At 43.7% G+C, this 15,765-nt stretch overlaps 1 protein-coding gene across 7 annotated transcripts in view; it reads left to right on the top strand.

The window, feature by feature from the left end:
* The window catches only part of Rnf216 (ring finger protein 216), a 101,552-nt gene that overhangs the window by 66,953 nt on the left and 18,834 nt on the right, over window positions 1-15,765 (top strand). For all 7 annotated transcript variants that reach the window (XM_051205498.1, XM_051205492.1, XM_051205495.1 and 4 more), the window contains exon 14: window positions 10,454-10,551. In XM_051205498.1, coding sequence (XP_051061455.1) covers window positions 10,454-10,551 — 98 coding nt within the window. The remainder of the gene's footprint in view (window positions 1-10,453; window positions 10,552-15,765) is intronic.

The raw sequence follows: 15,765 nt of genomic DNA, 5'->3' as shown, positions 1-15,765 counted from the left end.
AACTGAACCTCTGGGCACAAAGCAGAGGCAGGCAAGGTCCCAGCCTAACAGAGGTGTGGCTCAAGCCTGAGAGTGTCCCCTTGAAAGGGAGCCCAGCAGGTAGAGGTTCTTTAGAATTAGCTTATGCAGGATCACTGTGAGCAGACTCTATCTAGCCTCTGTCTATTCTGGGTCTTACCTGCCAGAACCAGGCAGCATTATACTCCCACAGCCCCTGCTTGATTCTCTTGACTAATCTGCCTCTCCTCCCAGTTCTCTGAGACATCACAAGACATAACACATTGGCTTCTATACATCTTTACTTCATTACAGGCCTTCCCTGCTACCCATCTCATGACTCTAACCTACAGCCCTGAACCCTAACTCTGATAAGCACCTTTAGTACTTATAATCCTGTCTTATTTGTGTTTTACTTATCTCATATGTCACCATCTCCTTCCAGTGTTACTTCCTGATGGACGCTGGATTGATGAGGGGTTTTGTTTTGTTTTGTTTTTAATTCCCCAGAACAGGACCTGGAGTGCCTAAAAGAAACTCAGATGTTTGTTTCTAGCTTCTGCATAAGAGTCCATTTGCCAGGTTTTGCATAAGATCTGCTTAAAGGGCTTCAGAGAAACCAGACTCAGTATTTAATCACTTCTGGGGGAGATTGACGGGTTTAATTTGAAGTCATTTCTGATAAAGGTAAACTGAACTGTCATTGATGCCAGAAAGGCTTTGCCAGCCACTTTATCTCAGAACTCTGATCCCAATTGAACAGAAAGGAACCCAGTCTCTGTGGCCCTGATTATTATCTAAGGGTCCAGTCTCCAAAGCATGGTAGAAACCATGTGCTCTTACAACTTCTTGTCCCTAGAGGGCAACATTAGGACAGAAACCCAAATCTGCTTGACTTTCTAGCCTATGGAAATAACACTGAGTAGTTCCTTTACTGAGAAGTAGTGCAGCATGTATCCAGTGCACGCATACTTTAGAGTTAGTGTGTGTTTATGTAATCTTTTAAAACTAAGTATAATCTTTTCCTTCAGATCTTGGAGACCAAAGAGAAAACCAGGGTCATTGTAAGATTTCACATTACCTGGCTGGCCACACCCAGGTTGAAATTTCTGAGAGATGGTACCTTTTGAAACAGTTAAAAACCCCTACATATAGAGCACCACTTCCTGGAAAGGTGTGAGTTGTTTGTTAAGTACACTTTTTAGAATGAGTGGTAAAAGAGCATTTAAGAAACTGAGTCTTGATACAAGGACAGCCTAGGTTACAATGAGACCATTTTTTTTTTAAAGATTTATTTATTATGTATACAGTATTCTATCTGCCTGTATCCCTGCAGGTCAGAAGAGGGGAGCAGATCTCATTACAGATGGTTGTGAGTCACCATGTGGTTGCTGGGAATTGAACTCAGAACTTCTGGAATAGCAGTCAATGCTCTTAACCTCTGAGCCATCTCTCCAGCCCCAGTGAGACCATTCTTAAAAACACACATGTAGTTGGGCAGTGGTGGCCATGCCGTTAGTCTCAACAGCAATCAGGAGGTAGAGGTAGGTGAATATATGAGTTTGAGGCTAGTGAGTTCAGGACAATCAGGACTATACAGAAAAACCTCTGCCACTGCAGCCATCCTATCATACTTCCCTCCCACTCCATCTGACTTCCTGTAGCTTTTGCACCAGCAGCCTGCTAACCCAGGTCTCCTCTCTGCTCCTCTACCATGCCTGAGCATGCACTTTCCTATCACTAGCCAGCCAATTCCTGCTTACCTTCCATGCTCAGCCTCAGCATCTCATCCTCCACAGACTTCTCCAACCACTGGGCTGACTGGCTATGGTTGTTCCAGTGCCTTGCCCTGCCTACATGATAGCACTGGATTCCTTAAAACATATGTTCAACCAGGCCATGGTAATCCACTCCTTTATTCCCAGTACTAGGGAGGCAGATCTCTGACTTTGAGGCCAGTCTGGTCTACAGAATGAATTCCAGCTTAGTCACGACGTTACATGGAGAAACTCCGCCTCAAAAAAACCAAACAAACAAGTAAAATGTAAGTTGCAAGATGGCAGAAACTGTGTCTCATTTGCCCACTGCCACAGCCCTACATTTACAAGTAGTAGAAACTTGAGCCCTGACTCAGACCAGCCCTCTCATCCTGTGCAATTCACCATATGTTCCAACCCAGCTCGTGTCACAAGTTCCAAGCTAAGGAATCTTTCTAGACTTTTCTTCCATTTTCTTGTTAAGTGTCTTCTCACCATGGGTCTCTGTTTCTTCAGTCCATTATGGAATTATATTGAAGTGTTGCCTATACTTAGTTACCTGGTATCAACAGGAATAGACACACAGCTTTCTAAAAGCTCACTGTGTCATGGCTGTATAGAGCAGAAGACACCCTTGCACATGAGCTTGTTTATAATTTACACGTGGGTAATGCTGTTAGCTGTGTTGCAGACACTCTGAACAAATAAAATTGAAAGGGGTAGGATGAAGCCAGGTGGTAAACTCCAACTCTTGGGAGGCAGAGCAGGCAGATCTTTGTGAGTTAAGCAGCCTGGTCTACAGAGTGAGTGCCAGGACAGGTTCCAAAGCTACACAAAGAAACGCTGTCTGAAAAAAAAAAAAAGGGAAAGAGGAATATGGTAGGATGAAAATTTTACTTTATAGTTTCATTATTGGTGATGTACACATGAGTGCAAATGTGTATGCAGGAGCCTGTGCCATGGAATACACATGAAGTCAGGACAGTCCAGTTCTCTCCTTACCTTTCAAGCTTAGTTTCAGAGCTATCTCATCACCTCTATTTATATTATTACTGTGTCCGTCCCCCCCCCCCCCCAAAAAAAAAAGGTTTCTTTGTTGCAGCTCTGGCTATTCTAGAACTTGCTTTGTAGATCAGGCTGGCTTTAACTCACAGGGATCCACCTGCCTATGCCTCCCAAGTACCAGGATTAAAGGTGTATGCTACCACCACCTGGCATTGTTTGTTTGTTTTAAAGATAGGATCTCATTGTATCACTCAGGCTTACCAAATAGCACCTATCCAGCTTGTAATGAACCATACCTTGAGATAATTTTTGTTTATTAATATGATGCATGAAACAGCTATGCCGTTGGTAGATAGAGGATGTGGACGTTGGCAAGAGGGTCTTGGCTATTCCGTTGATTTTTTTTCCACACTCCTCATTCCATTTCTGGATCCCACCACTGCCCCACTTCAATTCTCTCTGTATCCAACAACTTTCCCAAATACCCTCAGGTTGATCAACAATACCATCTCTGTACGGGGCCTTCATGTCAGCCTGAAGGAAAGGGAAGCCCCTCTATCCATATACCTTCCCTTTCCTGGCCTGACCTCATCATGCTCTGTCCTTAGAAGACCCCAAGGCCTGATGATGACCCAACCAGCCTAGAGGGAGATGGAGAAGGAAGGGCCTCATAATACCCTCCTCTCAGCCCTTTGCTGAGAGAAGTCCTGCCAAATGGTTTAATATCGAATAGCACTGGATAAAGAGGCAAGAATGAGCCAGTGAAAATGTTTTCATTCTTTTCAGCGCAGAAGTCATTGCCATTTTGAATATCACTCTGTACCAAAACTTTGACCCAATCCTGTGACAGTAGTAATCATGATCATCAGCAAATCCTAATAGCTATGCACAGTGACACATGTATAAAGTCCCAGGAGGCAGACACAAAAGGATTGTGGGCTATAAACTAGTCTGTGCTATATAGTGAGACTCCCAAAAACATAAAGATTTTAAATTCTAATGGTCAGAGTCCTAGCCACTCTAGAGACAATGATGAGTATTCACAGGAAAGATCCAGGACTGGCCAGCCATGGAAAATGGCTAACTGATCCTTGGCTCTGGTGTGGAAAGCACACTTGGAGTCTGTCTTTGTACATACATCTTTCTGTTGCCCTACCAGATATGCTCAGTGGCTGAAGGTAGAAGGAATAGCCACTTCCGTGCACGTGACCAGTTTAAGGATACTCTGATTAGCAGGCTGCTGTGATGGTCTAAAAAAAAAGGGGGGGGTAGCCTCATATTTGATGCCATTCCATTGTGTTCACTGGGTCATTCTCAGCTCTCCAGGAAGCCCAGTCAGGAAGCACGGTCCTGCACAGCTGCAACTATGCAGGCTTGCCAGTTGCCCATCTGTGGCCTCTTTACTCGAGACTCCACTGGAACATCACAGCTTATCTCATGGCTTTGTGCCTCAAGTTTTCTGCTAAACAATGGCCTGTTCTTGCCAGCAAATACCACTCAGGGAAGCAGTGGGAACAGAGAGTGGGAAAGAGCAAGCCTACTTGGAGCCAGGCTGAATTGTGTCTATACTTCCATTGTCTTGGCCAAGTAATGTGACTTTCTTAGCTTCCTTTCTCATTTGCTTCTAAATGCATACCTATATAGGTCTAATAGTGCAGGCTTTTCTTCACAGAGTTACTGTAAAAATGAAACAGGAGGACCGGAGGCTGCAGAGATGGATTAAACAACTTGTTGCTCTTCCAAGGGACTGAAGTTTCTAAGTTTGATTCCCAGCACCCACATCAGTTATCTTAACCTGAATCTGTGCACCTAGAATCACAGATACATGTAATTAAAAAAGAAAAATTTAAATCTTGAAGAAGAAAAAAGAGAGAGAGAGAGACACCATGAGCTGTCCTTACAAAGGGTTTTCAGTACCTGGCAGCTGTCTTTTCTAGCTCCAAAAATCTGGGGTACTGCCTACCTTCCTTTTTTAAAGGTAGGGGTGTGTGTGTGTGTTTATATGTGAACCTGGGTTGAGTTTATGCTCACCATGGGCATGCTGAACCCCAGGGAGGCCAGAAAAAGGCATCAGACCCTCCCACTCCATCTGACTTCCTGTAGCTTTTGCACCAGCAGCCTGCTAACCCAGGTCTCCTCTCTGCTCCTCTACCATGCCTGAGCATGCACTTTCCTATCACTAGCCAGCCAATTCCTGCTTACCTTCCATGCTCAGCCTCAGCATCTCATCCTCCACAGACTTCTCCAACCACTGGGCTGACTGGCTATGGTTGTTCCAGTGCCTTGCCCTGCCTACATGATAGCACTGGATTCCTTAAAACATATGTTCAACCAGGCCATGGTAATCCACTCCTTTATTCCCAGTACTAGGGAGGCAGATCTCTGACTTTGAGGCCAGTCTGGTCTACAGAATGAATTCCAGCTTAGTCACGACGTTACATGGAGAAACTCCGCCTCAAAAAAACCAAACAAACAAGTAAAATGTAAGTTGCAAGATGGCAGAAACTGTGTCTCATTTGCCCACTGCCACAGCCCTACATTTTACAAGTAGTAGAAACTTGAGCCCTGACTCAGACCAGCCCTCTCATCCTGTGCAATTCACCATATGTTCCAACCCAGCTCGTGTCACAAGTTCCAAGCTAAGGAATCTTTCTAGACTTTTCTTCCATTTTCTTGTTAAGTGTCTTCTCACCATGGGTCTCTGTTTCTTCAGTCCATTATGGAATTATATTGAAGTGTTGCCTATACTTAGTTACCTGGTATCAACAGGAATAGACACACAGCTTTCTAAAAGCTCACTGTGTCATGGCTGTATAGAGCAGAAGACACCCTTGCACATGAGCTTGTTTATAATTTACACGTGGGTAATGCTGTTAGCTGTGTTGCAGACACTCTGAACAAATAAAATTGAAAGGGGTAGGATGAAGCCAGGTGGTAAACTCCAACTCTTGGGAGGCAGAGACAGGCAGATCTTTGTGAGTTAAGCAGCCTGGTCTACAGAGTGAGTGCCAGGACAGGTTCCAAAGCTACACAAAGAAACGCTGTCTGAAAAAAAAAAAAAAAGAAAAAAGAATATGGTAGGATGAAAATTTTACTTTATAGTTTCATTATTGGTGATGTACACATGAGTGCAAATGTGTATGCAGGAGCCTGTGCCATGGAATACACATAGAAGTCAGGACAGTCCAGTTCTCTCCTTACCTTTCAAGCTTAGTTTCAGAGCTATCTCATCACCTCTATTTATATTATTACTGTGTCCGTCCCCCCCCCCCCAAAAAAAAAGGTTTCTTTGTTGCAGCTCTGGCTATTCTAGAACTTGCTTTGTAGATCAGGCTGGCTTTAACTCACAGGGATCCACCTGCCTATGCCTCCCAAGTACCAGGATTAAAGGTGTATGCTACCACCACCTGGCATTGTTTGTTTGTTTTAAAGATAGGATCTCATTGTATCACTCAGGCTTACCAAATAGCACCTATCCAGCTTGTAATGAACCATACCTTGAGATAATTTTTGTTTATTAATATGAAATCATTCTGTGTTGTTTCAAAGTTTAACTTACGGAATGTATCTCATTCTTATGCTGGTCTTTTCCAAATGTTTGGATATTTAGTTGTTGTGGCTGGTAAGGGCACCTTACCAGGCAGTGTAGGTCCAGCCAGGTAAAATAGCACACACCTGTAATTTCAGCATTCAGGAGGCAGAGGTGTGCACATCTCTGTAAGTTTGAGGCCAGCCTGGTCTGTAGCATAAGTTCCAGGGCTCTGTTATTTTTGGTTGGTTGTTTTTTATTCTTTACTGTTACTCTTTGGGCTCTTTGCTCTTTGAGGGATCTGCCACCCCGCTCCCAAATAAATCACACACGGGGGCTTATTCTTTCTTACTGATAAATGCCGGTCTTAGCTTGGCTTTTTTTTTTTGGTCAACTTTTCTTAAGTTATCCTATCTACCTTTTGTCTCTGGGCTTTTACCTTTCTCTATTTCTGTCTTTTCTTTCCTTTTTACCCCTTATCTAGCTGTGTAGCTGTGTGGCTGGCTCCTGACATCTTCCTGTCTTTGTTCTATCTTGCTCCTTACTCTTCCCAGATTTCTTCTCCAGTTTTGTCTGCCTGCCAACCCTGCCTATCCTTTCTCCTGTCTTGCTATTGGCCAATCAGCTCTTCATTAGACCATCAGGTGCTTTAGGCAGGCAAAGCTTCACAGAGTTAAACAAATGCCACATAAAAGAATACAACACATCTTTGCATCATTTAAACAAATGTTCCATGTGAATAAACAAATGTAGCACCCCTTAAAATAATATTCTACCACACTCTGTAGAGAGACTCCTGTCTCAAAAAAACAAATACAAAAAAAAAAAAAAAAAAAAAAAGACATCAGCTCCTTAGAGTACACATGCCACCACTCTCTCACACTATGTCACGTCATACCACTGGTGCCCTGCTTGGTTTGCTGAACTAGGTAGCTACTGAACAGAATAGGCTCCTGCTGGTACCTATTCCTTGTCTGGGAGAAAGGAAGCTCACTGAATCTGCCCAGGCTTTGGCTTAACTGAATATATTCACTTTTCACAGCTTCCTGCATCTGTCACAACATCCTTAAATCAGTATCTTTTTAGATCTTCTGGCTCTTAACCCATGTGGCCTAGGGGATGGCGGTGTGGAAGACTAGCATCTTCAGCAGCTGGAAGACACGGGTAGCCTGAAAGCCTGTGTCATTGTGGTCCCTAGAGTTTGCTGAGCATTAGTGGAGTAAGGTGTGTCTCTTCTTTCACTTGGAGACATCAGGGAATTGGCCTGGGTTGGTAGTTTTTGTTATGGGGGTTTTGTTTTGTTTTTTGTGTTTTGCCTGTGTGTGTCTTAGATGACAACAGAAAACTTTAATTTCTCAGATTAGATTTGGATGGGCTAACAGTCTTCGCCCTAGAGCTGTGGCTGCAATTTCCTATCTACTGGAGAGCAGGTTGTAAGATTTAGCTGGAAGAATCAATCAAAAACAAGAGAGAAGTTTGTCTGGTGTTCTGACTCTGAGATAGGCTTGAACCTGGAATACAGTAGCCTGGAAAGGGTGGTTAGTATACCTGATGCAGCATTGGGTCATATATATATATATATATTTTTCCCCACCACAAACTGAAGACCAAAGAGACCTTTGTAATACTCTAGGATGTGGGAGATAGATGATGGTCCAGGGACATTTGTTGGTTTTGAGGAAGCTATGTTTCTGAGAAGAAAATTCAACTCTCTGATACTCATCTAAATCTGTCTTTTGATGTTGTTTGAGGGACAGAAACTTGCTATGTAGTAGTACATACTGCTTTTGAACTCTTCTAGTCTGGCTTTTTTACATTTTTTATTTATTTTGTAATATGTGCATTGGTGTTTTTGCCTGTGTAAGGGCATCAGATCATCTGGAACTGAAGTTACAGAAATTTGTGAGCTACCATGTGGGTGTTGGGAATTGAACAGGTCCTCTGGAAGGGCAGTCAGTGATCTTAACAGCTGAGCCATCTCTCTAGTGCCTTGTGTCCCCCACCTCCCGCCCTAGGCCTGGCTTTGACAATCATTATACCTAGGCCTACGACAAAACAGATTCTAATCTGTTTTGCTTATTAAACATTTAGGTAACAGAAAATGGATAAGAGGAGAGTCTGAGTGTGTGCATGTATGTAAATTCATGGGAATCCAATGATCAATCTCTGGTGTTCCTCCATCTTTTTGAAATGGGATCTCTCATTGAGGGCCTGCTGATTAACAACTGGCTGGCTGGCCATAGGACTCTGGGGTCAACCTACCCCTTCTTCCCTGCTAAAACTAAGATTACAAGTACTCTCTACTATGCCTGCCTTTTTAAATATGGGTTCTGGGGATTGAACTCAGATCTTAATGCTTGCAAGCATTTTACCAACTGAGCTATTTCCTCAGCCACTTGTGTTTTTCTCTGTATTGCAAGATATCTTAGCATTTCAAGGACCAAAGGGCCCCATAAGACCTCAGCAGCAGGCTCCTAATATGATAATGAGCAGCAGCTGCTAATAGCTCCTTTAGGTTAGCCAGCACCTGTGTTCCCTCTCTTCCTCCTGGGCTGAAGTCGCCAGGAAACTGTTGGGATGGAAAACTCAGGCCTGGCTGAGTTGGGTGGATATGGTGTGCTGTGCTTTGTGTTGGTAAGTTACTGTCAGGGTACACTGCCCTCCAAAATGACCTTCTGGTATTTCTCATTCTCCCCTGTTTGAAGAACATGGTTGTCTTCACATTACAGAAGCTTCTTGGGGTTTAGCAACAAAGCCTAGCTGAGCTTGGGAGAAGAGAATTACAGTTTAGTACACACTTTAATAGTTGATGCCAGGAGCTCCGCATGATAACTCTGCCCAGCCTACTCTGGACTGGCCTTATTTTAATTGTGGTTTTCAGTGTCTGGCTACAGTGCCTCTTTAGAATACAATTGAGGTTTATTCTCTGGGACCACTGGGACCTTTTGCTGTGTGAAGAACTATAACTAACAGCCTGATCACTGTAGTATTGAAGAACAGACCAGAGGACTTCCCTTCACCCTCATGAACCATAGGCTCCAGTGTGTATGGGCTAATTTATGGGCTTGGCCTTACCTAGAGAATGGGGTTTCTTCTCTTAAGAAGACAGGCCATGAATTAAGGACTGACTCACTAGAAATGTTCAACAGTACTGCCTTTCTGCTATGTATTGTTTACAAGCTGTCATTTCTGGTGGGTGGCTCTTGTTATTGTTTAGGAGGAGGACAGGATCCAAACACAGCTCATTTATTTTCTAGCTGTTGTTTATGCCACTTTCCTGGAATAGTCACAAGATCTTTTTTTTTTTTTTTTTTTTTCTCTTCTGGAGACAGGTTCTTTCTATGTATCCCTGGGGCTGTCCTGGAACTTTATACACAGACCTGGCTGGCATTTAATTCATTGAAAACCACTTGCCTCTGCCTCCTGAGTGCTGGAATTAAAGGCATGAACCACCATGCCTAGCCACACAAAGTCTTTTGTTGTTGTTTTGGGAAACAGGGTTTCTTTGTGTAGCCCTGGCTGTCCTGGAGCTAGCTCTGTGGACTAGGCTGGCCACGAACTCACAAAGGCCCATCAGTCCTGAGTTCAATTCCCAGTACCGATATGGCAACTCACAACTGTCAATAACTATAGTTCCATGGGATAACCTCTTCTGATATGCAGATGTAGGCAAAACATCCACTTACATACATAAACATGCACACACATATGTATCAAGAAATTTTAAAAGGCTGTTAAGGTAATCCTCGGCTCTATGGCAAAATCAAGTGAGCCAGGGATGCATGACACCATGTCTTGGGGGCAGACATTGGAGACTTACAGGAAAAATCTTGTGTCAGTCCACTCCAACCCACCCCTTTTTATCATTAGTGATCATAATCCAAACTATTCCTCAGTTCTATGCCAAGAGCCTGGCTGGAAGAATTGTGGAGGGTAAGATCCTAACAGTCACACCCTCAAGCAGCTCACAGTGTTTTGAAGACTAGCCTGTGCCTTCTGGTGCTCTTCTCTCCTGCTGCTGCTCTCTGTCTTCAGAAGCAGACTTGCTCACTGGGACAGCAGCAGACAGACTCAGGGCCCCAAGAAATGGATATTATAGGCATTTTGTTAACAAAAGTTGTGTGGCACCCACAAACTGTCTTTGTGTCTGTCTTTTGTCCCTCAGGAGACCTGTAGGAAGTGTCAGGGACTCTGGAAAGAGCATAACGGCCTCACCTGTGAAGAGCTGGCCGAAAAGGATGACATCAAGTACCGGACATCTATGTGAGTAAATATGATGGCTGAGCTGGTCCTGCAAGGAGCACAGGGTTCTATGGGAAGTACCATCTCAAACCACCCCTGCACAGAGGAATCTTAGGCAGGACCATAACCCCAGAGCCTATTTCTTTATTTCTACAAACTATAGGTATTCAAATGTCAGGTGGTACCTGTGGAATGTCTGGCTTATATGTGCACAATAAAAATCAGCCACCTCCTTCTTCTTAGTGTCTAGCCAGTAAGCAGGTGTAACAGGTCTTCATAGGTGAGATTGCCTGAATCATAGAATATTGGTGGCCTGAGACAGTGAGTAGAGTTGGCAACCTCTGAAAGGCAAAAGACCATATAACTAGCACTGTGCTGTACTCCCTGTGTAACTGAGCAATTTCATATGAAAATGCAATCACTTAAATGCTAGAGAAGTCTCTTTCATAAAGAATCCAGCTCTGGCAGGCTGGGCTGTGTCCCGTTAGGTCCCCGCTCCCTATGTGTCATGGTATCCCCTGGGTGGTTGTACATATGAAAGGAGGAAGGGGGTCGGTTATTAGGCAGGCAGGTTTTCCTCAAATTGGGAGTAATACATAGGGACAGCCTGGCACTATATATGGCCTCTAGGTGGATGACTTTGTGTTCTTCTTAAATAGGGAGAATGGGGGTAGGAATTTATTGCTTAGAAGATGAAGTGGAGAATGACATTTGGGACAGTTAGAAGTCTCTGGATCTGCATCACAGATAGGTCCTATTGTCCTCATTTTGCAGTCAAGGCAAGGAAAACCCAAGTCTGGAGGGAAGGGCCCTAAGCCAAGAATGAGATAGCTTTTAAAAGCAACCCTTACCCTGCAGCCACCAAAGAAATGGAAATATTGATCCTCAGTATCAAGGAGCTGCATCTTGCCAACAGCTCAGCTGTGTAGCCAGCAGGCCATGGATGTTTCTCAGGGAGTCTGTAATTATTTTAGAGTAGATACTCCCATTCTGAGATTCTGATAGCCCTGGACACTTGGAGTATGCAGTACCTTCTAGATCAACAGACCTATCAGAGTAGACCATCCAATACAATATCTGTCAGTTCCAGAATCCAAATATGCCTCACTGTAAGTGAAAGACAGTGAAGATACACAACACACGCTAGCTTTTGGGAAGGCTGTCCTGATGCAAACCTGGCCTCCCAACCACCAGAACTTTGTAGAGATGACACCCACACTGTTCCATATCAGTGCATCTAGATCACCTGCTACTTGTATTCATCAGGTCAGACCTGTCTGTGTTTCACTTGAGTCACAGACTAATATATTGTCTTGGTGTGTGACAGATAAGATCCTTGTCACCTGCTATTCTCTACCATTGAACAAAAGAATAAAAGCATTTTCCATATCAGTAGCTGTGTGCCAGTTGCCCGGAGCTGTTTATTGCTACAGTAAGAATAGCATCTGGAACAACAGCTGCAGTTATTCTGTACCTGATGAGGCATCAGCAGTGTCCCTGGCATACTGCTTGCCTAGGCCCATTCTTCTGTGCAGGCCACAAAGAGAAGTAAATAACCTGTGAGGAGAATCAAGTCAGTGGTGACTACAGTCTCTTAAAATGCCTGTGGGAGTTGGGGAGCTTTAATTTGCCCCCCTTACCATGTAGCCCTTTTTTGACCTAGGGGATCCTGCTTGTTGCCAAGTAGCAATAATAAAAAAACTCAAGGTATACTCAGAGAAATGCTATGAGATACTGCTCTGTCTGGGTGCCCTGGCAAGACATGTATTCTGAGCTTGGTGTGGTGGCATAAGCCTATAATTCCAGCACTTAGGGGGCTAAGGTGGGAAGAATGTTATGATTTTGAGACTTCCCTAGGTTACAGAGTAAGACCATGTTTCAAAAATAAAGACACAACACACACATGCAAGGCAAAACTGTGTAGAGGGCTGAATATAGAACATTCACCTCACAGTAGGCTTTGGTATAATTGTTTCTCCTAAAGTTTCATGTGCTGGAAGCTTTGCCCCTAATTTTGTGTCTTGAGGTAGCAGGACCTTTAATAAGTGGGGTTGGGGGGGCACACCTTTAATCCTAGCACTTGGGAGACAGAGACAAGAATTGTGAGTTCAAGGCTAGCCTGGTTTACAGAGCTAGTTCCAGAATAGCCAAGGCTACACAGAGAAACCCTGTCTTGACACCCTGCCCCCAAAACAAAAAAGTGGTATCTACCAAAAGGAAATTTGGGGCACTACCCTTGGATAAGGTTAATATTAGCTCCCACAGAACCAAGGTAGTCCCATCAGAATAGGCTATTTTAAAAGAATAAGCTTGCCAGGTGGTAGAGGCACGTGCCTTTATTCCCAGCACTCGGGAGGCAGGTGGATCGCTGAGTTCCAGGACAGCCACCAAAAAAAAAACCAAAACAATAGTAAACTTAGACTGGAATGTGACTCAGTGGTTGAGTACTTTCTGTTGTATTCAGAGAAAAACAGGAGGACTACCTAGAGGTCAGAACCAGCCTTGGCTGTATACAATGAGAAGACATTTTCACAAAACTAAAGACAGTTTACACAAAAAGAGCCTGCATAGGAAGGTAGACCCTCTCAACCAAAAAGGAGGGATAACCATGTGATCCTTTGTGCATTTTTTCCCTGCTATGAGACATCTACATCAAGATTCTCATCACAGCCAAGTAGATGTCATTGTTGTGTTCTTGAACTTTCAGAACTATGAACTAAATAAACCTTTTATTAATTTCCTAGAGTCAGGTAGTTTATTACAGCAATGGGAAGCAGTAAAATTAACTTTGTAATGATGAATGCTATGATATACAAATGTTTGATTATACGTACCTGATACCCAAGAAATGCAGAAGAGAGCTTTGGATCTCTTAAAGCTCGAGTTTTGGATGCTTATGAACCAAAGTGTAAGTGGTGGGAATCAAACCCAGTGTCCTCTGCAATGATAAGTGCTCCTAACCATGAGCCATCTTTCCAGCCCCATCTGTGTTTTTAAAAATTCACTCGTATCTTATGAAAATACTTAAGCATCCAACTGGTGGTGCAACTCAGTGATTAAAGTGCTTGCTTAGATGTGTGAGGCTCAGATGAGATACTTAGCAACACATAAACTTCAGGTGTCTACAGTAGAAATACTGGTGAATTAACACCCAGTAGTCATACTTGCTTTGTCTGTCTGTTGTGCTTGTTTAAAGCCCTGTATATTTTCTTTTTTTATTTGTTTATTATTTGTTTGTTTGTTTTTTCAAGACAGGGTTTCTCTGTATTGCTTTGGAGCCTGTCCTGGAACTAGCTCTGTAGACCAGGCTGGCCTCGAACACTGAGACCCACCTGCCTCTGCCTCCCAAGCACTGGGACTAAGGGCTTGTACCACCAACGCCAGGCAAAGCCCTATGTAGTGTCAAGCAAGTTTGTCCTTGGGATTGAATGTTACAGCCCTAAGTACTTAGCATTTGCCAATGTCATCATTTACAAAATTTGGCAGTAAGTCTGTAATGAGTGTCTGTTGCCAGATTCATGAGCCCCCAGTTGTCTCAAAAGAACTGCAACACATCAGGTCCATAGAAGGTCTACTTTTCCCATGAGTTCACCAGCTAGCCCCATACCCAAAATCTTGCACAGATTACCATGTTAGTGACTTCTGACAATAGCAGTTGGCCTACAGATTACATTCTGACATTGACTGCGTTCTCATGGTCCTATCAGACTTGTTTCTCCCTTGTATGTCCTCTAGCATAGAGTCAGGTGTAGTGAGGTAGTCCTTCTGTAGCACTGACCACGCCCATTGGGGGGTGGAGCGATGGGTGGAGGTGACCTGAGGAAGGAGGTCGGAGGGGGCCAGGAAGGCGCTCTCTCTTTCTGGCGTGACTCGGACAGGAGAGGATCGGGTTGAATTCCCTGGTGTTCATCTGTCTAGGTTGTAAGTTATTTCTCCCTGAATAAACATCTATTCCGCCTATTTGTTTATCCTGATCCTTATTTACCGCAATAGTCAGGTGTGAAAGTTTTGCTGTCAGGTGGCTTTAGTGAGGAGATTTCACAGAGGAGCTGAGCTACTTAAGTGTCTATCTGGCCTAGCATCAGATGCTCCTAAACAAGTGTTAGGCCCAGATGCCTTGGAGTTGATGGCTACATGGCAAATATCTTTAACAAAAAATAGGCTAGGGTTAAAAAGAGCCCAGCATGGTGGCCAACAGCCACAATTCTAGCATTCAGGAGGTGAAAGCAACAGGATTAGAAGTTGTTGAATGGTGATAACTACTGTATTGATCCCAGCACTCAGACGGGAGAAGCTTGGAGGATATCAGTGAGTTCCAGTGCAGCTTGGTCTACAAGGTAAGATCCAACTAGGACTACACAGAAAAACAATCTCAAAAAGAATAAATAAGTTGTCATTTAAACTTTACCTGGGGAGATGGAAGTAAGCATATATTCATCTTAGAAAGGACCAACTTGGGGAACAAATAAAATATTGGGCTTACTTTTAGAGCATGAGTAATCCCAAAACAGCCATCCCAGCAAAAGTTCCACCTGAGAAGCTAACTTCCTGCAGCTGAATAAATGAAGCCTACCTGTTCATGTTGAGCTTCTCTCCTCTGTATATTTTCTCTCTTTTTCTAACTTTTTTTCTTTCTTATTTTACATACTGATGCCAGTTCCCTCTCCCTCCCATTCTCCCATGCCCCCTACCGACCCTTCCATCCCACATCCACTCTCCAGGGAGGGTGAGGCCATCATGAGGGATCATCAAAGTCTGTCAAGTCATTTGGGGTAGGGCCTAGGCCCTCCCCCAAGTCCTGGTTTGTTTGGTTTTTTGTTTGTTTGTTTGGTTTTTTGTTTTTTTTTTTTTTTTTTTTTTGAGACAGGGTCTCACTATAACCTTGGCTAGCCTTTAAACACACAGAGATCCTCCTACTTCTTTCTCCCCAGGATGTGGTTCTATATATTCTTACACCTCTCAAGCCTTTGAGACTACTTGCAATGTGGGCAGTTACATAGAAATTAGAAGAAGGTGAAGGAGTAGCTGAAATCTCAGATTAGCATCCTCTGAGGTTATTCATGTACGTGTACTCGGAAATGGTGGAGGCTGCTGTGCTCTCAGAGGTCAGCTTTCTTTTGGAGGTGGGAGTAAGACAGTGTCTCTCTATGCAGCCCTGGCTTTCCTGGAACTCTATGTACTTTAGCCTGCCTCTGCCTCCCGACTGCTGCTGGATTTAAAGGTGTGCACCACCAT

This window comes from Phodopus roborovskii, unplaced genomic scaffold, assembly GCF_943737965.1.
Source record: "Phodopus roborovskii unplaced genomic scaffold, PHOROB, whole genome shotgun sequence".
Taxonomy (NCBI): domain Eukaryota; kingdom Metazoa; phylum Chordata; class Mammalia; order Rodentia; family Cricetidae; genus Phodopus; species Phodopus roborovskii.
This window is presented reverse-complemented; position numbering and strand designations above follow the sequence as displayed.